The 23,753-nt window shown below is 49.6% G+C and overlaps 1 protein-coding gene and 1 long non-coding RNA gene across 2 annotated transcripts in view; one reads left to right on the top strand and one right to left on the bottom strand.

Annotated features, from left to right (window-relative positions):
* LOC140214069 (uncharacterized) overlaps positions 1–23,753 on the bottom strand; it is a 128,088-nt gene that overhangs the window by 58,401 nt on the left and 45,934 nt on the right. The gene's annotated exons all lie outside the window — the stretch shown is intronic.
* LOC126538977 (uncharacterized) overlaps positions 1–23,753 on the top strand; it is a 70,099-nt gene that overhangs the window by 40,477 nt on the left and 5,869 nt on the right. The window contains exons 10-22 of the mRNA XM_072285343.1: positions 1,160–1,432; positions 3,444–3,710; positions 4,933–5,287; positions 6,302–6,502; positions 7,262–7,479; positions 11,124–11,390; positions 14,412–14,672; positions 15,532–15,704; positions 17,438–17,607; positions 18,680–18,834; positions 19,931–20,009; positions 20,998–21,151; positions 22,012–23,740. Of these exons, the coding sequence (XP_072141444.1) occupies positions 1,160–1,432; positions 3,444–3,710; positions 4,933–5,287; positions 6,302–6,502; positions 7,262–7,479; positions 11,124–11,390; positions 14,412–14,672; positions 15,532–15,704; positions 17,438–17,607; positions 18,680–18,834; positions 19,931–20,009; positions 20,998–21,151; positions 22,012–23,740 (4,302 nt within the window). The remainder of the gene's footprint in view (positions 1–1,159; positions 1,433–3,443; positions 3,711–4,932; positions 5,288–6,301; positions 6,503–7,261; positions 7,480–11,123; positions 11,391–14,411; positions 14,673–15,531; positions 15,705–17,437; positions 17,608–18,679; positions 18,835–19,930; positions 20,010–20,997; positions 21,152–22,011; positions 23,741–23,753) is intronic.

Here is a 23,753-nt window from a genome sequence, read left to right as displayed (position 1 = left end):
GAATTGGACGAAAAAAAAAAGCATTCTGCACACCACGACTATGACAATTGAGGCGAACACGCAAGGCTTCAAATGTTGACTCGGCGGCATGTTTATGGCACTGTATTTTCATGAGTGAAGTCATTTCGCTATTCGCTAAGATACACCCGGCCACAAAAGTTTACGATGCAGGCGATCTCCGAAAACGTTCAATTCCCCAGCAGCATGTAGCAGCAGCGCGCAAAACTATATACGTCAACGTGGTTAGCATATTCCAGTCGAGGCCCGAAATCCAAATATCAGACTGCGTTGTGAAGTTGCTGAGAGATTCAGCTTTTTCGCAGATCTCGTGTCCCGCAATATTTTGTCGCCGGGTGTACATATGACTATGAGAGTTCATTTAGACATGAGACAACTAACTCGGGAAAATCATTCTTGTTCAGTCAGCGTTAAATATTTCAGGACCGCAAGTGGGTACCTGCGTTGAAATTTATTTATGCTAAACAATTTAAATATGGACACTTTATGGCTATGCAAATTGCATCGTATGCATTCCTTGAGAAATATTTTCGCGGCAAACGGGACCATACTTCCTTCCATGACGATACGCCTGCGCTAATTAATATGAAATGAAATAGAAGTGTCAGAACCACAACGCGCCTGCATTTCTGTTCTGCGGGACCTACAGCAGTTTCGTGGCACCTACCAGCCATATGGTCGTCACTGAGACCCTTTCGAGGATGGTGATCCAATTTTGTCGTGGTTAGCACCTTGAGCTACGAAGTGTGCTCGGTCCACAAAATACTCCGCGTGTTTGATCGTATATACCACGCAATGCACGAGCGCTAATGTGACTACAAATGTAATAGAAGCAAATTGTAGTTGCATGGTCTGATATTTTCTCACATCTCACTCGCTGTCCTTGACCCGCCGTGGTTGCCTAGTGGCTTAAGTGTCGGGCTGCTAAGCACGAGGTGACGGGATCGAATCCCTACCACGGCGGCTGCAGTTCGATGGAGGCGAAATACGAAAACACCCGTGTACTTAGATTTAGGCGCGCGTTAAAGAGCCCCAGGCGGTCCAAATTACCGGAGTTCCCCCACTACGGCGTGCCTCATAATCGGATCGTCGTTCTGGCACACGAAACTCCACAATTTTTTTTTTCTCAATCACTGTCCAGTCCGGCACTGCAGCGCCGGCGAAAAGCTGACGTTCGCCCGGGTGTCGGGCCACGAGTCGGCCTCGAGACCGGGGCCCATCCTGCTGACGGCGCCGGCGGACGGCATGACCAAGGAGTGCATACTGCGATGCGAGCAGCGAGACGACTGCCACTCGTTCAGCATCGACTACCGACGCCACGAGTGCTACATCGCCGGCTACTACTCCGGGTCGCTGCCGGCTCACCTGAGGCCCAGCCCCGGAAAGACGTACTTCGAAGGAATCTGCGTGCCCGGTGAGACCCTAACGAGATTGGCACGATCGAACGATGACGAAACGATGACGAAACGCGTGCGGTGGGATTCCAAACAGCCAACGCCAATCGCCTCGTCCGCAACCTATGAACGTCTTTATGTACAGAATTTAAATACTGGCCTCGGGGCCCAAATACAGGCGAGGATAAGTCAAGACCAGTACCAGTCCAGTACCAGTGCCAGTCCACGCCAGGACAAGGGCTCAGTCCGCAATATTGTAGAGGAGTGAAATTCAAAATGGGACAGTAAACCCACGCCCGGAGGCTGTCCTGGTCAGTAGGCGACAAGAGTTCTCGAGGAATGAGCCCGCTTCGGATGTTATTGGTGACAGTGCGCTTCCAAAGCATAGGTGTGGAAACTGAGGTGCTCTCGCTTAATCTGTCAAAAATTTCAAGTATTTAAGACAACCTTCAAATGTGTTATTAACCATCCGAATCTCCGGTTAACCTCGTAGCGGCAATATTTGAAGAAATGTATTTGTCATTAGGTGGGCGAAGTGGGACCGTAATTATGTCACTGCGCCAATCAGTCAAAAACAATTGAAACAATTATTTCTGAGACTAAAATATTTGGAGACCATTGGCTCGGGCATTGTCCATGCACTAGGGCACAAAAGCGGTGCTTAGTTTCCTAAAGGCGCGCTAAAGAGAAACGCCTGTTGAGTTTGTAGAGAGAGAGAGACAAAAGGGCAGGAAAGAGAGGGAGGCTAGCCAGTGTAAGTACCGGCTGAATACACCCTCTGCTGGGGAAAGGGGTTAAGGAAACAAAGGGTAAAATGAGAAAAGGAACTCGAGAAAAATTATTCGACATAGAGAATTAGGCAAATCGCACCGGTACGCATCGGTGCGATTTGCTGAAGTGGCCATTAGTTTTGCGGTAACAGGTTGAAAACTCGAAGAAAATGTGAAGCACACAACTTACTTTCTTTTTTTTTAAGTTTGCCCCGAAGCACCTAGCACGGCTTCGTCATAGATTCAAGTATCTTATCGTGGTTAAGCGATTATGGCTCCTTTGAAGATAATGCAGTCCATCATTACCAATAACAAGATTACCGGGGCTCCAGTAGTGGCCGCGAAAATCTGTTGCGACACGGCGAGCCGATGTGGAAACTTCCCGTCGGTTGCGCGACCCGAATTTTGCGTCTGTTGTAGCTTATCAGACCTTTCCCACGGCAAGAGTGTCTTTCGTGTGCGTTCTTTTTTTTTCTTTTTTTTTTTTTACGCGGTCACGGCTACGATTCATGAAATCGACTGGCCTGAGTGACCAACTGCATAGAAGTTGACGTGATGGACAACCGTACGTGTTCACATTCAGACGTACCTTCTTCCCTCCATCTTTCATTTTCATCCCTTAAACCCCCTCGCCCCGTGTGGAGTAGCAAACCGGGCGTGCGCCTGGTTGACCTCTCCAACTTTCCTCCCTTCTCTTCCTCGTGCGTGGTATTTTAGAAGGATAATTTACTACTACAGGTCAACTTATTTTCCTCTCTGTAATGATCCCTGTCACCCTGTAATGACCAAACACAGTTCTTCCACACCAAGGAAAATTAAAACGTCGTTTCACCTTTATTTTTTATCATAGGAGAGTACAGTATTACAAAAGAAGACTCCGCTCCTGCAAATCAAAAACGCAACTATAGGGCATGACCGAGTGAAGTTTCCAACGATGACATAGAATTCTTAGTTATCAAACTCAGCGAAGCACAGTTGAGCATTACAACTTACGCCAGCCTACGTAACCACTTGCGTGTGACCGGGCGAACGCTGCAAATACCCCGTACCGGCTGCAACCGTGCACAGCATAGAGATCGTCAGCCTGGCCAATCTCCTCGCCTACCACATCTCTCTCTCTCTCTCTCTCTCTCTCCGTTTTACAGATGCGCTTAAATTCAATCAGTCGCCTAATACGAAATAAGCGTTACACGAATACGTTACCTAAACTCGATCGCGGTATGCTCTTAATCGAGGAATCACTCGCGTCTCCCTTCCGCAGCCTCGGTGGCCTGCCAGCGACTGTGGACGTTCGAGCGCATGGTGGACCAGGAGCTGCGCGGCGTCAGCCCCCGCGAGGTGACGCGGTTCATCACGCTGCACGACTGCGAGCGGCGCTGCTTCGAGGAGCGCCGCTTCGCGTGCAAGTCGGCCAGCTACGACGTGAACCTGCAGGAGTGCCGCCTGTACGCCGACGACCGCAACTCGCGCTTCGCACGGCTCATCTACGGCCGGGGCGTCTACTACCTCGAGAACCAGTGCACCGTCAGTGAGTGCCGCTTATATAGATCGCAGATTGTCTTGTTATCGCCTCTCCTTTCACATTTCGTAGCTCGTTTGCCGGGTTTGTCCTGTCACTATACGTCGCAGTCAATTGTCACGACACCGTTTCCGCTATGTCCCGTTCGGTTTTATGGTTTTTACTGCTATAACTACGATGTGAAGGCCGTCACAACGTCAAAAATATAGAAAATAAAAGGAAAAAAAAAGAAATACCAAACACTCTTTATCAACAAATTAGATTCGTTTCATCCGTGTTGCTAGTTTTGAATAGATTCTTGCAATTTTTTTTCCAGAGTAGTCAGCCATTTTCACACTGGCCAACTTTACTATGCGTAGTGGTCAGGATGCCGAGCGTGAACACGAAATACTGTTGATTCAACCACGGGTATACCTGTTCAGACCCGGTCTTTTACTTTTGTGGTGGTTATATGCGTGTTGGTTATGATAATATTTGTTTGCATGGAAGTTATTTAGCATGCACGCACCGGTTATTATTTCTCTGGAAGGTGTTGCACAATGACAAAACTGAAGTGATCAGACGATAGTCAGTACTAACAAACCTAAATATTTAAAAACTAAATAGAAAACGCCATTTCTTTAAGTTACCGCACGGTACGGAACCTAAAACTAAAGCATGATCAACGAAAATGTTTTATCCATTTACAAGCAGCTCCCAACTCCCGTCCTCAATAAGATTACCTTCGACCAGATAACTTACAGCGCACCGTGCGTGGACTGACAACTACGCGCATGCTTCGCTGTTTCTTGTCGGAAGGATGACAGTACGCTCTAAGAAAAGTTTACACCCTTTGAGTCGTATCTTGTCACACAACAATAAACGCCATCTGTCTTGTCCGCATTTCCTTTCCTTAACGCTGCGAGCCCGGTACTTCCCAGTAACGAACGGCAATCAGCATGACATAGCATTGCCGACAGTAAAGTAGCGGGCTCGGCGTTTTCAAGAAAGGAAACGCAAGGAATACAGATGACGCTTATTGTTGTGTGGCAAGTTATACACTCCAAGGGGGGTGAAAACTTTTTTTTTTTTTTTTAGAATGTACGTGCCACTCTTCAACCCGTGCCATCTCGTTCCCGTACCCGTTCCCGTACCCGTACCCGTGGCCGTACCTGTGGCCGTACCCGTGGCCGTACCCGTGGCCGTACCCGTACCCGTGCCAACCCGTCCCCCATCTCTCTCTCCACCGCAGACACGGGTCCCTGCCCCTACGCTCCGATCCAGCGTGACGTGTACATGACGCACATCACCCGCGTCGTGCACGGCGCCAGCTCGACCTTCCACTGCGAGATGGAGTGCAACCGCGAGCCGGACTTCAACTGCCGCTCGTACACGTACGTGGAGCACGGCACCCTGGGCCCGCCGCAGTGCCTGCTGTCGGCGGACAGCCGGCCCGGGGTGTCGCCCATCGTGCTCGAGTACCGCAGCCGCGCCCTGTACGCCGAGAAGGACTGCCACCTGGACGACGACAGCCGGAGCAACGGGGTCGTCGGGGGCACGTCGCACCCGCCGCCGTACCCGCACACACCTCCCGGACCGCCGCACAGGTACGATACCGTGACGTCCGAAAATTTTTAAGGCCAGAGGGAAAACGAGAGAGAGAGAGAGAGAAAGATAGATAGATAGATAGAGAGAGAGAGAGAGAGAGAGAGAGAGAGAGAGAGAGAGAGGAAAAAGAAGAACGCCCTAATTCGCCTTCTCGTTAACGGCGAACGCAATATAGGCGACATCGCCTGGGAAGACCATGGTGCGAATATATATATTCGACATGGATATCACTTACCCTCGAAAGTTCCTAACGCTGGAGCTACCTGTGCATTATCGATCATGAATACTGTCGCTGGGTATGATAGGTGTTATTACTGTGATTCGCACTGTCGCTTGAGTGTTTACTTCTAACATCAGTGTGTTATGTGATATTGTTCGCTGACATTATTGCTTTTGTATTTGAAAACGTAACTATATGTTGTACGTACCACCTGTTAAAGAAGGAGGAGTTGCCGGCGACGTAGTTGTGCGCCAACATTTCTTCTATCACTGTCATTAAAAAAAATATGTATATATATATCACAGATCCGCATTAGGGCGAAGCAATGAATGCGATAGGAGCGTGCTAACGGAGTGTAAAACGCGTAGCTGTAGTGGCAGTATACGAATTGAAGTGAACGTAAGCTGACCAAGGAAAAAGAACCTGTTGTGCTAGGGCTCCGCTGTTTGAATCCTGCCATCCAACAATTTCATTTATGTTTAATAATTAAAGCCAACGTATTTCTCAGTGACTTTACCTCCACTTTTCCGTATTGGGTATGTTTCAAACCTCTCCTAAACAAGTGGAACTAACGGCAAACCAACTACGTTTGGGCCAACGGTTGTTAGTCCAGAGTTTCTCCTGTCGCCCTCCCAGCTCCTTTCATCTTTCTGTTTTTATTTTACTGCCTCCGTACCTTTAATAACACACTTACTTAATCACTACGGTAGTCAAGGAATTCGTATTTCTTTTAATGTCAAGAGAAAGAGAAAAGCTCCTGTCTCCTATTTGTTAACCGTTTTTCTACGCACAGGCCGTACCCGCCGCCGCCGCCGCATCCTCATCCCCAACCACATCCGGGATCTTCGCCGCCGTCGCAGCAGCCTTCGCCAGGTGGCTCCCCACCGACGCCGTATCCGCCAAGGCCTCCCACGGACTACAGCCCGTACCCGCCACCCCGTTTCTGCACGTACGAGCAGTACACGTACGAGAAGACCATCGGCCACGACATGAGGTGCGAGTCCGAAGGTCGCGGGAAAAAGGGTAAACTGCGTTGTTGATTCACTGACTCGTGTCTTGTATGAAAGGAGACGAACGAAGGTGCGTGTACAGCACAACGGCACCACAGAGCGGCCGGAGTGCAGGACTTCTCCGAAGCAGAAATACATATGTTATCTTGGCTATGGTTACGGCGATATCCTTTTTTTTTCCATTTTCCTACCGGTTGTTCGCAGTTCGCAAGCACGACCATTGCTCCCTGCTAGTTTGCCCCGTCTGCTTCATCGCTTAACCATTCATTTCCGAGGTTCTCGGCATGCCCCTAAATCGCTAGTCGAGTTTCCTAGATACAAGCCAAGTAAAATGTTCACGCCTTTACAGCCGACGTAACTCTAAACTCTCTGCGTGCTAAAAGATCTCGTTCTTCGCTCTTGAGCCTTTGATTTTAGTGTCCCGTGAGCACGTTTATTATTTGATTGTTGACCGTCGTGGCTGTTGCACTACGCCTGGATTCCCCTGCATCCTAACTGTACGGCTTCGGCCTCGCTGACTGGCAGAGCGTGCGCATTGTGCATGGATTCCCTATTTCCTTTGTTAGTTGCCACAACACTAAAGCCGACAGAAAATGAAGCCAGCAAAAGCGTGGACTGAAATTGTCTGTTTCTTCTTTAATGAACAATAAACTGTCTCTACCAAACTAGCATTTTCTTTTAACAAGTTGCGCTGTTCTCCTAACTCGTCTCGCATTTTACTTGCTCGCGTGTCACGCGCACAGGTACGCGCCGAGAGAACGCATCCCCACGCGCTCGGCGGTGGGCGTGGTGCGCGACGCGTTCACCGAGTGCCAGCGGCTGGGAGACCGGTGCCGCGCCTTCACCATCGAGTACGGCAACTTCCAGTCAGCGTCGTGGCTCTCGACGGCCGCGGAGGACAACCGGCAGCTGCTGGTCGCCAACCCCGTCATGGCCTACTTCGAGAAGGTCTGCCTCCAGGGTACGTGAAGAAGCAGGATGCGTGTTCGATCGAGAAGCAGCGCTTGGAGGTGTTTGTGAGGTACTATATACGCTGGTGACGAAAATTGGCCCGGAGCAAGGTACATCCACTGGCGTACCGTCAAACGTCGGATCGTGCGGGGCGCTTGTAAGCAACATGCGCCTTGGTGAGGGCTCAAACACGCCTTTGTTGGCTGCATGTACCACGTGTTAGGATTGGGAGGAAAGGTTAAGCGGAGAGACGCAGCGGCTATTGTCGTGCCTTGAAAGTAAACTATTGACATGGTTAGACAAACATGACTAGGTTAGACAAACATGACTAGAAGAGGCACTGCTATTTTAATCGGCCGTCGTTGTCATTGCAATTGACATCATTGCCAGCTGCGTGTACAAATTCGGCCAGATAGAGCGGATTTGTAACTATATTCGCGCTACGTAGCTGCCGACATTACATTTGTCCTTTTGAGGAGCAAACGAACGCAAAGAGAGTAACGCCCGGAAACCACCTTGGTGGTCTGCAGTGTCGCAGATGGTACCGGTTTATTTGGGACCTGCACAGGCGAACAGGGGCTGGCCGTAGGCATGGCTGTAGCCGCGGAGGTGTGACAGTCCAGACAAGGTGACGGCCCGATTGTTATGTCGTTGCTATCAGACAGTGTTAGCTTGGGAGCCAACGCCGAAAATCGCTTCACCTGAGTACCACTTTTCAGTGCACGAAGCACGTTAGCACTGGTCCATTACTTCATACTCGCCTAATAACGCGATAAGACGACGCGACACCTCCTTTCAGCCTACGAGCAGTTAGTTCTTCCGGTGACGCTTTTTGCGCATGAACTTCCAAGCCGTTCTCCAGAATCAAGAGAGCTCTGATGAACACCCGCAGTCTGATGTTCTATACCGTATACGTCATAATGTATACGCTTGCGTATGCCAACGGGCTTTCGTTATTATCGCCGTTTAATTAAACCAGAAGAGACAGCGACGGCAGGGAGGCTAACCGGACGAATACTTCTGATTTCCTTCCCTACGTTGCAGGAAGGTTGTTGCAGCACTTCATCAACTCGACAGGTCTCTGCCATCGTCCACAGACTTACGGTGCACACATCTATACTCGTGCACGCAACTATAGCTCACTTTCTCGGCACTCTTTCTCACTCTTCAGCCAAACGCGAAGAACTGGAGTAATTATAGGCGCTCAATACCCGCCGTAGCACCTACAGGAAGATACATCCACCGATAGCGCCGCAGAAACACCGACCGAGCAGCTTTGTTGGGGACTCTGACGCCCGAGGGAACGAACGAGAGAAATGTGAGGGGGAAAAAGAAGCTGCATTAAACGACAGGCTCGTGCTTTTCCAGCGCACCGCTCGAGCGATGAAGGCCCCGGGTGACTGTGTCGCCGAGTGTCCGGCGTCCGTGCCACAACAAAAGCGCGCCCAGCGAGAGCTCTCGAAGAGCAAGCTCGCCGCGGCGACGGATAGCGAGAGTGCGTATTGGGGCGGGAAGTTCATTAACCGCCGCGCGCATAATGACCGCCACGAGACCGGCGCGCTTGCCCGGCGACCGGAGAGAGCGGAGGCGGCGAGGGTGTGAGCAGGAAGCCCAACTCTGCGCAGTCGAAAAACAAACAACAAAAAAGAAAAACAGAAAGAGAAAGATGGAAACAGAGCGAGAGAGAGAGAGAGAGATTCAGAAACGTGAAAAACGCTCGAACAAAGAAAATTGAACGCGCTTTGAAGATTGGCGCGGCTGGCGGGCGGAATTGCAAACAAGCGAAGTGGATGGAGCAGTCCGGGTTGCGGATGCCGAGCTTTTGGAAACAGGAAGAAGGGGGAAGAAAAAGAAAGAAGTATTAAAAAATGGCATAGACGAACGACCCGCCTGACGGCGGGAGGCAGCGGACCAGGCGAACCGCGAGCGTGGATGCTGAAAACGGTCGCGTCCGTGTACGAGGCGGTGGTGGTACGTGTATACGCCGTGTCGGAGAGGGTGCTTCTCTCTCTGGAACACTCGGGTGCGTTCTAACCGCTGGCGTCTGCGCTTTCCAGTACGATTTGCCGGGATTCTTTATATATTACAGTACATTTGCTGCCTTATACGAGCCAAGTTTGGGGAACTACTGCAGGGACGCGGACAACAAGCGAGTTCGTCGTTCTGTTAATAGAGCGGCTGTTCGGCCCTGGCTTAGTTCGAGAAACGGTCGCTGCAGGCAGTCGGTTTCAACCAAAGCGAAAAAAAAAAAAAAAATTCGGGAAGGACACATAACAGGTACGTGCTGGTAAGTTGATGAACACATATGAAATGACTGCCTAAGCGATGTGTGTATGCAGTGATTGAAAGAAATTATTATTGGCATATATATATATATATATATATATATATATATATATATATATATATATATATATATATATATATATATATATATATATTGTTTGATTACGTCTAATGTGTGCGCAAGGGCAGGTTAATTAATTTTACGAACGTTCTCCCCAGTGTGAAGAGAACCTATGCCTAAGTTACCTTTACCATGGTGATCGAACTGCCTGATTAACGACAAACCGACACTTTTTTTTTTTTTGTCATGCAGCCTGGCTCACTGGACATATTTTGTAGTCAAGCAAAATCGAAACGCATGGCACCCAAACATCACCATAGTCCTCATCAGCCAATTTATATGTCCACTGCAGGACGAAGGCATCTCCCAGCGATCTCCAATTATCCACGTCTTGCGCTGATTCCAATTTGCATCTGCGAATTTCCTGATTTCCTCACCCCACTTAATTTTTTGCCGTCTTCGACTGCGCTTTCTTTCATTTGACACTCATTCTGTAACATTAATGGTCTCCCAGTTATCTGTGTTACGTATTACATGCACTGCCTAGCTCTATTTTGTTATTCTCTCTGATTGTCAACTAGAATATCGGCTATGCCCGTTTGCTCCCTCATACACACCGCCTCTTCCTGTCTCTCAACGTTACACTCAACGTTTCTAGTTCCATCGGTCTCTACGCGGTGCCCAATTTGCTCTCGAGCTTTTTTGTTAACCTTCAAGTTCTTGCCCCATCTGTTAGCACCGGTAGAATGCACTGACTACATACTGTAAAAAAATACCACGTGTAAAAAAAGAAGAAAAGAAAAGAAAGAAAAACGCCGGCTTGCCTAGAGTTATGTGCACGGAAAGGAACCTCAAGCCGTCAAAATTATGCCGTAGTTTCCCACCACGGCGCATACCTCATAACCAGATCCCGGTTCTGCAAACGTAAAACCCAACATTCCTCTTTTTTTGTTTTTTTTCGCCCGGTGTGCTTCCCATTCCCCTTTGAGCACGGCGCAGCACAGACATGACCGCCAACTTAATTTTTTTTCTTTTAATTATGGGGTTTTACGTGCCAAAACCACTTTCTGATTATGAGGCACGCCGTAGTGGAGGACTGCGGAAATTTAGACCACCTGGGGTTCTTTAACGTGCACCTAAATCCAAGCACACGGGTATTTTCGCATTTCGCCCCCATCGAAATGCGGCCGCCGTGGCCGGGATTCGATCCCGCGGCCTCGTGCTCAGCAGCTCAACACCATAGCCACTGAGCAACCACGGCGGGTGACCGCCAACTTCCCCCCCTCATCCCGTGGTATACCGTGCAGAGCGCACGTGCGGCAAGATGTGGTCGTTCGAGCGAACCGTGGGCCACACTCTGGGCGGCGACGCGGACCGCGAGGTTCCAGGCGTGCTTCGGCGCGCCCAGTGCGAGGACCTGTGCCTGCGCGAGCGGTCGTTCGTCTGCCGCTCGGCCACCTACCAGCAGTCGCGGCTGCTGTGCCGCCTGTACGCCGAGAACAGGCGCACCCGGCCGGCGCTGTACGTACGCACCGCCGAGGACGTCGACTACTTGGAGAACCTGTGCGCCCCGGGTACGTATGCGTGTGTGTGTACGTGTGCGGCACGGGATCGAATGTGAGTGAGTGAGTGAATAAGCTTTCATTGGGTCCAGCAAAACGCGATGAAACGCGCACCCGTCTAATCCCACGACGAGACTGACGGGAGTGAACCCCGCGCAACGTAACGCTCGCGCACTTCGAATCACAGGGACTTTCGAGGTGCAGTCGAAAGGCCGGTACGTGGCTTGGTGGGCACTCAAAAGGACTTGCTGCTCGGCAAGTTAATGTGGCTTACTGTACATTTCTTCTTACTATTAGTAATCTTCCAAACACAAAGAAACACCACAACCTTCCGTTCCTAATGAGATAAAATGGAAATAAAATTAAAAAAAAGAAGAGATAACCGAAAGGAAGGCAACAAGTTTTAACCATTATTGCGTTGTTGGCTACCCTACACGTGAGGAAGAAGAAAGTGTGAAATAAAGATAAGAACGAAGAATGAGAGTCAATGAGAGCCAGTGCGAGCGCAGTCTCTGATGGATGCTCAGTCACGTACAGTCAAAAGCGCTCGTATATAGCCCAGTGGCCTTCAAGAAACGGATTACTGCTTTGGTGGTTTTGTGCATACTAGAATCTTGCGGACGAAGCCTTACGATGTTTGTTTCCAATAAAGGTACGTCTGTCGTCTAAGCGGCTGAGACTGAGACGCACAGTACATCGTCGAGAGTCTGAGAATGGACAGTGTCAAAGAATGTGCTTTACAGCGTCATTGCACTAATAAGAGCGAATTACGGCACTGTTGGTCGTTCCGATATGCGAAATTCGACTCTCAACCACGAGTGGCATACGTTTCAAAATGGGAGAGTCCAGAGTCCGGGTGGTTGGCGAAGTCGCAAGTCATGGTCCAGTGAATGTAGTGGGTGAGTTGGTGAAATCCGGCAGACGGAAGGAAACGAGAAGGTGAAGGCACGCCGCAGCGCATCACATCACAGCGCATCAAATCACTTGATATGACAGACCGAGTGCGAGCGCTACAGACGAGAGCCGAGTCGCAGTAGTTGACAATGATTATTGTACAGCTTGTCGAAGACCTGAAGTGGACAACGCACGGGGAACTCCACAGACACACGTGCAACTACCAGTTGTTCAATGAAAGGGAGGCGTCAGAACATATGATATATTGGTTCTTGCTCAATAACAAAGAAATCCGCACACCGTGGTATTTCCTTTGCTTGATCATATGGCATACCTACTACTGAAGCCTATATGCGTAAAATATAGAGAGACTGACGCGACACTAACCCAAGCGTCACCTTTATTTTTCTACATAGAAGTGTTCTAACAGTTGTCATGCAGTGTTGAATTGTGCTTACGTGTGTCCCGTTCTGTGTGTTGTCTGCTTGGCGCCTTCAAAAATATTGGTGGGTTCTATGTACCCGCGATACAACATTCGAAACAGTGTAACTTTTATGAAAGTGGTACACTGACATTTTTAACAGGTAACCGACAGTGCTTATCTTGAATAATGGTACTGTACCCTAAATAAAGAGGGCTCGCGCTGAAGTGCTGCATATTGCCTCTGCAAATATCAACATCCATTCTGCCTTCACAACCAACAAAATATAATCGACACATCCAAGCCCGCGTAGCTCTCCCGTTATTTACGATCAAAAGTGCCACTTACAAATAAAAGTGTGAAGATGGAGAGATTTATAAATGTTTGCGTGTCTGGAGGCAAGGTAGATGCAGTTGCGACAGAGAACCGTGTTTCCTGACAAAAATTTTAAAGAAGGGATAGTTTGTCCACCTTTTATGTGTATATCAGAGGATTACGCGCCTGGCAACGGATGAGATAAACTGATAAAGAAAACAGATAAGAGTAAGAGCTAATTATTCGATGAATACCTTCTGCAGTGAAACCTCACTCGGGAGAACTTGGCGGAAGTTAAAAAGAGGATCGCCAAAGTGAAGGTTTGCTTCTGTGGAAAAAACGCACAGTACCCGGTTTTCGAAAGGAAAAAAAAAAACATGAATGTCACTGCTCAGGTCACTGCGCAACGTTCTCGAGTTGCCTTTTGGGCTTAGGTGCAGTCCTGCTGTCATTTGTGGAACTTCAATAATACGTAGTTGAAAAGAAGAAAGTCCCTGACATCCCGATACCGGTTTGGGACTATATACGCACGATAAGGGTCCGGTTTCATCATGCGGTTATTTCTGTCGAAAGTATTGAAAAGCATTTTTTTTTTATTCTTTGTGAGAAGGCGAAAGGAATTAGCTGGGCTGGTATCACTTTCCCTGTCTGTGTCTTTCTTCCGGCACGAAATAAGATTGAGCCTTGGGTAAAAAAAATTGGCTGAAGGCTTAGCTTGGTTAAGCCTGGAATATTGCGAAAGCCAAGCGCCGTCGCTTGGCCGCAGCAGATCGTTCCAGCCTCGCCTTGTACACATCATCCGACATAGCGCAAAGCAGCGCGCCGACCTCTGCGAGGAGCCGAGCTGTAGCCCAATTTATCCTCCTCGCGTGACGTCACACCAGCGAGCGCCCTCTCTCGGTAGCGCCGCAGCAGCGGCGCGCAAGGCTTCGCCTCCACCATCGATGCCGCGAGCTGGGGCCCCGTCTCTCGGTCTGGCGTGACGTCACACGGTCACGTGACGCGCAGCTGTGTATGGAGGCGCCACGACCACCGATGGGCCGAAAGTGCGAGCAGTATTGCTTTCGCAATAAAAAAAAAAGTCTGCAAAAAGTGGAAGTCGTAAGTCCGGGAATAGTTTTGATACAGCGCCCTCATGCACGAGGAACTTGTAATGAATACAGACGCCCGAGTAATGGAGCTCGAAGAAACCACACGGCAACTGTGAAACTGTGTAAAATATCTTCCAATAGACCCCGTTCAACGTCAGTAAGCGTTGGCTGGTTACCTGGACACACACTGGCTGCCAAGTCCTTCGAAATTCTGATGCCTCACTCCTAAAACCAATCGCGAGGAGGCGAGAACAGTGATCAAACAAATAACAATTGGCCCACGCTGTACATTCTTTCCGCTTCTCCGCGCAGAACCCTCGACCTGCCAATACCGGGAGCAAGTGGATCGGTTTCTGCCCATCATCGACAGGCTGGGCCACGCGTTCAGCCTGACCGAGTGTCAGCGCCAGTGCGACCTGGAGCGCCTGTTCAGCTGCCGTGCCGTAAACTTCGAGACGGTGCACCGAGACTGCGCGCTCAGCAGTGAGGACGCCCAGACCACGCCCCTGGGAGCGGCCGCGCTCGTGCACCGCCGATACTCCGTCTACAGCGAGAAGGGCACTTGCGAACAAGGTTGGTCCCAGACTCATTGATCGGCTGATTGACAGAAATCTATCTCTCTATCTATCTATCTATCTATCTATCTATCTATCTATCTATCTATCTATCTATCTATCTATCTATCTATCTATCTATCTATCTATCTATCTATCTATCTATCTATCTATCTATCTATCTATCTATCTATCTATCTATCTATCTATCTATCTATCTATCTATCTATCTATCTATCTATCTATCTATCTCAGATAGACAAACAGAAAGTCGACTGCATGAGGGCGTAACAAACTCCCCTTGTCTGAGCAGCGTACGGGGCTGGCGTAGCCGCTAGTACGACACAAAGTCGGCTGCTAAGATTGATCAAAGTATCGTTTTTAAACAGGACACAGGCTAATGTAGAAATCTTACAGGGATGTGTGTACTTTTGAGATAGTGCAAACGTGTTGGGGGACTGAGTACTTGTATTTAGTTTGTTCATGGCGATTCCTTGCTTAGAAAGAACCGGTAATTACCGGTCTATTCGCTGCGTTGTTAACGACTGCCTCCAACGACTGCCCATTAACACGGATCTGCCGATTTATTGTGAATAGCGGACATAAATAAATTGCGCATTGCATACAACGGATCCGCGGAGATCAGAACGAGAGTTGAGAGTGCTACTAAAGTATTCGTTAAAACTCGGAAGACTTTTGTGGTGTTCTTGTAGGTATAGTGAGTGATTGTTAGCGATGATAAACAAATATAGATTACGTCGTGCGGCTCTACACTACCGCACAACGCGACTTCTGAAAAAAAAAATATATTGGAGAAATTTTGGAGAAAAGAAAAACCGCTTTGGGACTTCGCTTAGTTGCGACTCTTCTCTATGCAGTGAGCGTGCAATGCAACCAGCAGGACATGCTACTGGCGATGAACTTCGACACGCCCTTCCATGGCCGCGTCTACGCAAAGGGCAACCCCTCCCAATGCTTCGTGGTGGGAAATGGGCAGAACACGCTCCAGTTTGCTGTCTCACTCGGCACCCGCTGTGGGACGCTGCAGGAGGTACGCATTCCCTCACATCGAGGGCGTGACTTTTCCCTGCCATGCGTTTTTCTGTGCTGATTTCATGTTGTAGGTCATATCCACTGTGTATGGCACTTTCGACGCACCTCAAGAGCTGTCCCTGCGTGAATGCCTACCTTCCTAAAACGCAGTTTTCAAAGCAGGCTTCGCCGCAATAAGCTTCATTATGCGGAGAAACAAACTTGACTCCATCCCGTCGTTTTGCGATGATTGTTTGTAGGCACAGCTAGTTGAGGAAGAGCTGCAATGATGGCCAGCAGGACCTTGTTGCCATTTCTATACCATGTTTCAGGCTTCGTACAAATAAGTTTACAGGGTTCGCTTTAAGTAGTGTGGGAGAATTATAACGAAAGGATCGAAGATCACTTGAACAGACTTTTTAATTGAACGAGCAATGACAAGGCATCGATGTTGATCGGAAACTTCGATGAATAGTCACTCAAGAATGCGTTTGGAAAGCTGCCGCTTCTTGTGTTCGGGGCTTGAAAAAAAAAAAAAAGAAGCTTTCGTTGAAGCATATTTCACCACACCAAGAGACCTTGTGTGGAGGACCCTGCTTTACTCAATAGATGCCTTTTACTCACAATAGCGTAGTACGTGACAGCGTGTTTGCTGGAAGTAGAAGATAATCGACGGACTGAACACCACTATAAGGAATGTCTCACTCAAACTAAGAAATACAATAAAGTGGCTTCGAAAGCAGGTCCATGCATTCACGTTTCTCTTGAACAATTTCAGTCATGCGAACATGTTCTTGCGATCCAATAAAGTTAATGCCAAGGCTTACTGGGTACTTGCGTGAGACCAAAACCGTTGTTAAGGCTGCGGAAAGTGCCATTAGAACGTCAGCGTCGAGCCTATATAGGCTGTCGATTCGGAAACGTGCTAAACTGACTGCAATATCTGAGCACCGCACATCTAATGCCTCGCGATACGCTGTTTGTTGCAGACGACACATGCTGAATGTTGATTATCGCTGTGCGCAGTATGCGGCAGTCACGTAGCAAGGGTCGTTATATAGAAGTGTTGTAATAACTCTGCCGTGAAGATGTCCACCATTATGCACTGGAACAGTTTTCGGACAATGCTACTTGAGTGAGACGTGAAAAATGTGGCAAGATGTGAATAAACGACAACCATGACTTCAAGTCAGAGTGCCTTGTATTATTCAGAACATTGCCATTGACTAGAAAGCGATATCTCTTTACAAGGCCAGATAATGGCATGTTGGCGGAGGGGAATCCTTTCTCAAAAGTAGTATGGACATAGACGGTGGCATGCTTTGACTAAGTGCAGGCGAGAGGTAGTTGGCGTTCACAGTAGCTATGGATAAAAAGCGCATGAAAGACTATTTCTTCTTCAACCAGTTACCTGGCGTCATAAACTTCGCACGCGAGTCTGGCAATGTCGGGAGAGGCCCTACAAGTAAACGTAAACGGGAAATGCTTTCCCTTCATCGCACACACCTGGAGCATCCTCACGCTTGAGTGGTTGCATAAATATTGAAGCGGTAACTATTTTACATGTCTTCCGGCTGAAACGCGAGCATTTCTCACGATCGAACTCCTGTGTGTCACAACATGAGCTTATTTAACGCCCTAGACACTTCCTAGATTAGGCGGCTGTGTGAGAAAAGTGGCCTACGCATTTCGATTAGTGGGCCGCTGAGTAACTCAGCTCTCTCTCCTTTATTATTTTTTTTTCGTCCGCAGGGAAACGGCCACTACGCCAACGAAGTTGTCGTCCAGCAGCACCCGATCATAATGACAGACACCGACCGCAACATTCGCGTGGTGTGCTCTTTCGAAGCTGGCGACAGGACAGTCACGCTCGGCTCCACTTTCGCACGAAACGGCGCTTACAGCGGAGGCCTCGATGTTACGTAAGTTACGCTGCTGCGGGGACTAAAAGAACGAAAGGCATCGAATTAACGCTGTTACCGTGATCACGCGGTAGTAACCGCAGAAGCGCTGCAGCTTGAATCTGCGTAGTTCCTCAAATATGGGAGCAATACCACAAGTACACAAATGCATGCCTAATGCAAGGCCGCAGAGTGGTCACTGGCCATGGCAGGTAAGCGATACTTACTGCAGCGTCGGCGTGCACACGGGAATGCTTACGCTATCAGCAAGCAGTTTTCTGCCAAGTACGCATTGACGTTGGGATCGAGACACCTAGAGAGTTTTGGTTCGGGTTACGCTTCGGTTTGGGTCAACTTGTACGCCTTTGTGATGCATTATGTAGCCGCGCAAACGACAACGGACGAAGAAGGAAACAAACAGGACAGGCGCGGAACATCAACTCATAAATATGAAGTGAAGAGGCACTTACGTGCCTCTGCGGCCACTTTTCCTTCTTTCTTTTTTTACATATAATTGAAGAGATGTGATACAGCTACTGAGGTGTCTCTCAGTCTAGAAAAATAATAAAAAAAGGTGGCCTACCTGAACTATGCTTAGAGTATGGCCCAGAAGAAATGGGCAGTGTAGACTGTATTCGTAATTTTTCCTCTGTTTGGCGTTCTATTACACCTCATTTTATGAGCAATCTTTACTCGTGTCTGTTAGATGTGATGAGATCAATAGTAGTCTACAAGTGCCCACAAGTACCTGGCGGTGATCTTCATTATATACGCATTGCGTTGGTCTAAACGCGGAGTCTCAGTTGACGCGCAGTCCGCGTCTGCACCTTTTACTGCCCTTGCATTGTATCTACGCTAGTCTGCAAGAAAGCCGTAACTTTATTTAGCTCTGCAGCGGTAATACCGCCCGTACAGCGGGGATGCAAGTGTGTAGCCCTTTGACGCAGTCCCCAGCGTTCGATGCACCCACGTTTGATAGTCAAACGGGGCAAGGGTGCCCAGCTCGGTGGGTCGTCGGTTTTTCATTTAGTGCTGGGAGAAACGGTCTTCACTTTTCAGCGCGTGTGACGCCCGCCTTGCCACCTGCGTGCAGGACTCGCCACCAGCCGACCATAACGTCGGTCGTGACCAACACCGCCCCGCCGCCGAACGTGGTCATGCGAATCCTCGATCCCAGTGGGCGTGACGCAGGAGTGGTTGGGCTCGGGGACGAGCTCACGCTCAGGATCGAAATCCAGGAACCTGGCAGTAAGGCGGCCCTTCTTTTTTTGTTTGACCTTGCGCTGCTTTCGACTTGTTTCGCTTTTACCGTGCCGTTCCTGAGGTTATAGTTGACGTAATAGTCCGCCGCCTTTTCGGGGCAGCCGCTCTACCATCTGAGCTAATCTGAGCTTATAGTTGAGGTTAAGTTATGGGACGGTGGTACGGTTTTGAGGACGCCACGCGACGAGAGCCGACAAATACGCCAATCGCACGGTGAAAGGGTGTATGTCATGTTTGTATTAATTATTATCGTAATATTTTTATTATCGGCACACACTTTACAGGTGACAAGCGTGCCAAAGCGCCAGAAACGCATGAATGGGAACGAATGACAGCCACATGTGGTGCCAGTGGTTTGCTACAATGCAGTGGCGCGTTGTCCGATTCACACAACGCGTTCGGGTTAGTTGTAACTCCGTAATCAGTCTCTCGGTGAACCTTTGCTAAACCCACATTACGTAGTTAGTTAACTTTCGCTAAACCCACATTACGTAGTTAGTGAACTTTCGCTAAACCCACATTACGTAGTTAGTGAACTTTCGCTAAACCCACATTACGTAGTTAGTGAACTTTCGCTAAACCCACATTACGTAGTTAGTGAACTTTCGCTAAACCCACATTACGTAGTTAGTGAACTTTCGCTAAACCCACATTACGTAGTTAATATCGCCAAAAATAGACGCGATGCTACGTTAAAGACGAGCCTGCGTGCCTTTACATTAAACTTTTATTCCCGCATGTTGGCCAGGTTTACTTACTGCTACGAAACATGGAAGCTCATAGAGGAACTAAGTTCGAGGTAAACTTATAGTCCATGTGACAATCGAAAGGTGGTAGATCCGAAACAGATAACAGGAAGTATAGTTTGCAGCTGATCTAAGCACGACTGAAGTGTGTGCTAAATGAAATAACCTGATCAGTGAGCGAGTATAATGCAGGCAATAGAAGGAAAGTTAGTCGAAATAGCACTCTCGTGAAGGATGAGAGACAAATATAATAGGAAGTTTAGGCGGCGTACCAAAAGTAACAGAGTAATGAGTCAGTACTAATTCATCATTTTCACCTTTGGTTCACGTTCCAGGCGCATTTGCCATTTTTGCAAGAAACCTTTACGCCAGGAGCTCCAATGGCGAGTCTCTTTTTCTCATCGACAGCCTAGGGTAAGTACAACCTCGGCTACTGCACTACAACAGGCGGAGGCAATATGGAGATGCCTTGCCTGTGCAGTATCACGTGTGTCGTTAATTACTAATGACGTAGCGGAAGGCCCGAGTCTGAATGCGCTGCTCTTCAAGACGACAAGCAAGGCGAGGTCCATAATCATTACTGGTGCGCCCGACAGCGCTAGTAAACTTGGGAGCACGAGTTTAACAGGAACACAGATGAAAGAATGCATGTTAAAGGTAGCTTCAGCACGCAGGACCACAGCAATGTACAGGTGACAAAATCTGCCACCGAGCATAAGCTATTTATGGTGCTTAACGTAAGTATACGTTGTCCTCTCATGTTCGCAATGGGGCGTTTTTATTTCGTAGCTAAAATAGGAAATCTAAGGCTCTCAATGTACAGCATGTACCCAGATCAATGAACGCGTAGCGAGGTATCCCCGCAGTGACGCTCATGTTGTTGATTTAGCAATGCGAACGATCGGAGATTGAAAGCTCTAGTCTGCACGTGCTACTGCTATTGAGTGCCAAAAGGGTAATTGGAGTACTGGAGCAACATGGCCTGGTAGCCTGTCTGACAGACTTTGGAGGCCCACCAGAGTTACATGTCTGCGGTGGTCACACATGTCGTGCGCACACCTACTGACAACTGAAAGGAGCAACGCGTCCGTTCAAAATTCTCTAAACAACGACTCTTTCCTTCTCTTCACTCTTGCGTATTCTTCACTCCTCTGCTAGCTTGACTACTTGCAAAACCATTTGCGGCTGCCGGTTACTGGAACGCATTACGTAAATTGTCATAGAGCCAAGGCAGGCGTCCCATCGCAAGAGAATGTCAGAGGAGTCAGAGGATGTGGACAACCACACTGTTCTCCTGAAATTGGCGAGCAGCGCGACTCGTACTTACTAATGTCTATACTATACTAACAATACTAACTAATGTCTAGATTTTCTCTCACCATCTTCCCGCTGTTGCGCGCAGGTGTCCCGTGGACCCGAGCATATTCCCACCCCTAAGACCAGACTACAGGCAGCCGGGCGCGCTCTTCGCCAATTTCAAGGCGTTTCGATTCCCGTCGTCCGGTCTGGTCAACTTCGAGGTGCAAATAAGGTTCTGCCAAGAAAGGTGCGATCCGGTGAGTGCCAACCTTATTCTGTGCAATCGATTAAAACAACATATCCCTCGATCTTCTCGCGAACTCTTCGTGCAAAGGCAGAAGTTGCGACTTCGGCTTAGGTGTGACAGCAGATTGGACGTGTCAATGATCAGGCGCTTTTGGGCAAACGAAAATCCCAATCAAGGAATGCGGGCGTTTCTCCCTCCGACTTGCCTAAATACATACTTAAATACCGCTCTTGGAGAGGTAAATAAACATATATTCAGCTGGAGGCAAAAGGCGTACCGCATCAGAAACAGGAGACAAGATGAACACAGGCGACACACACGTATACCAAGAAGCCCAACGTGCAACTTTAGTCAACTTCATATATTCAGCGTTAAAGCAGCACATGTCATAACTTTAAACAAACAGCTCCAGTTGTGCAATATAGGAAAGGACGGGTTACGTCTACAGAACGAATTGAAAAAATGGCCAGGCTTAGCTTGGTTAAGCCAAGAATGCGTTGCATATTGCGCGCGAGTTGGGGCTCAGCTTTTCCTCCGGCTGTCGTGACGTCACGTCACGTGGTTGCGCTAAAGGTCAATGGTGGCTGCCCGGCCGCGCCCAAGGGCTCAACTGAGTGATTGCAATATGCAACGCATAAAACAAACGAAGTACCCTTGCATGGTGCAGCAGTAGACGTGAGGGGGTGCCAGTGATGACAACGGCCGCTTTATCGCATACTAACCTGGCCTGAATTCCGATCTATATGAAGATCTTCTATTGAGACTCTCACGGCAACAACGACAACGAGTACCTTTAACATTCGTGCATGTTAGTGCGCATGACAATGGATGCTGTCGCAACTGATAGTGAATACTCGTATCTCCCTGCAGGTGCGCTGCCAAGGAGGTGGCGAGTCGTTTGGGCGCAGAAGACGGGACGTGTCGTTCCCGCCGATTGCCAGGTTCGCGTTCAGGAACAGAACCAGGCCAATCTTCCTCACAGCGCACAAACCGACGATCGTCATAAGGCCGTATTCCGTGCGAACCACGACGACGACCACTACAGACGAGCCACCCACGACTACAACGATTGATGCTCCTGCAACCATGGTTGAACCTGCCGCGACCACGCCAGCTTCCACGGAAAAGGTGTTAACAGCCGAAACCGACACAGAAAGCATTGTGGAGACTACTGCGAGTCCGGAGCCGACGACAGATGGTGTTCCAGCGACATCTGTTCCAGCTGAGAACGTTACCGATGACGTCACGGAAGAGGGCGTGGAAGAAACGCCTAATAACTCAACGGTCGCTGAAGAGGCTACCGAAGAAACGGCGGCAGCAACCTTAACGACGTTTCCCGATACAAATGAAACAGCTCGTTTTGATTCAGAAGAAGCAGAAGAAGAAGCCTATGACGATGCAGAGGAAAGTGAACCGCATTTGATGTTCCGGAAACAGGAAATGTACCTGCCCGAAGAAGGCAACGGGAGCGTCCCGGAACCACAGCAAGCTTCGAAGGACGCCGAAAGGATTGAGCAAGTGTCCTCGGCCGTCGTGTTCCGTAATCCTGATCCCCACAACCCGCAACTACAGCACAGTGTTCGAGGTCCCCCGCAGCAGGCGACGGCCGTTCCATTCGACCTAACTTCTCAGCCGTACGGCGGCTACGGATTGGGATACGGACGCCACTACGGCTCGCCGCCGCCGCCGTACGGCGGTCACGGCCCGTACGGTCATGGCGGCTACTACGGCCACGACGCGCGGCGCACGTTAACGGACAGCCGCCGAGGAACACAGCCACATTCGAGCCGAGCCTTTTCGCACGTCTGGAGAGACACGCCGTACGGCCCACCGGCAGGACCAGTGGCCATTGAGCCAGCAGCCGAGCAGCATCGTTACGACAACCGTCGATTAGAACACCGTAATCACCACCGCAACTCGGCCGGAAACGAGCAGAAGGAACCTTCCGGAGACCGGGGACGCGGAGTCCATTATTACGAAGCGGCGGGACATCATCGCGAGTTCGACCCAACCGCGGACCGCGCAAACGAGTCGTTGGGGCAAACGAGCCGAGATCAGCCTTCCGACGGCCACGACAAACGGACGGGCCTCGAATCGGACTCCTCGCGGCCCACCGCCGGCTTTCGGGAAAGCGTTAACGGCGGTGGCAGCTCGTTTTCAAGGGAGCCCGAAAGAAGTGACAACTACTACGACAAAGGACGTCGTCCCGCGGACACCGCCTGGCGGGAGGCGCCACAATCGTTGCCCGCGGAAACGAGAAGCGACACCTTGAATTTCTCCTCCGGTAACGAAACGAAAGCGACGTTAGACCTCACGGGCGGCGAGGACAACGCGCTATTCCAGCAGCAGCAGCAGCAGATGACGACGAATTCCAGCGGCCAGTTCGTGGTGCGAGAGATGGAGGGAGGGTACGCGCCTTCCTCGGCGTTTCGCGAGATTGTCGCCACGACCGAGAAGCCGTACCCGGAGGAAGTTCCGCTCTCGCTGGCCATTATGGTGGGCGAAGACAGCGGCGGCGGGAAGCCCGACAACGGCTGGGCCAGGAACGCCGCCAACACCGGCGGCGGCGTCTACCAGCCCCCACGAAGCCGAAAACGAGGTGAGGAAGTCGT

The sequence above is a fragment of the Dermacentor andersoni genome, chromosome 11 (assembly GCF_023375885.2).
Source record: "Dermacentor andersoni chromosome 11, qqDerAnde1_hic_scaffold, whole genome shotgun sequence".
NCBI classification, from domain to species: Eukaryota; Metazoa; Arthropoda; class Arachnida; order Ixodida; family Ixodidae; genus Dermacentor; species Dermacentor andersoni.
The sequence above is the reverse complement of the archived record's forward strand: the minus strand, read 5'-3'. Positions and strand labels throughout refer to the sequence as shown.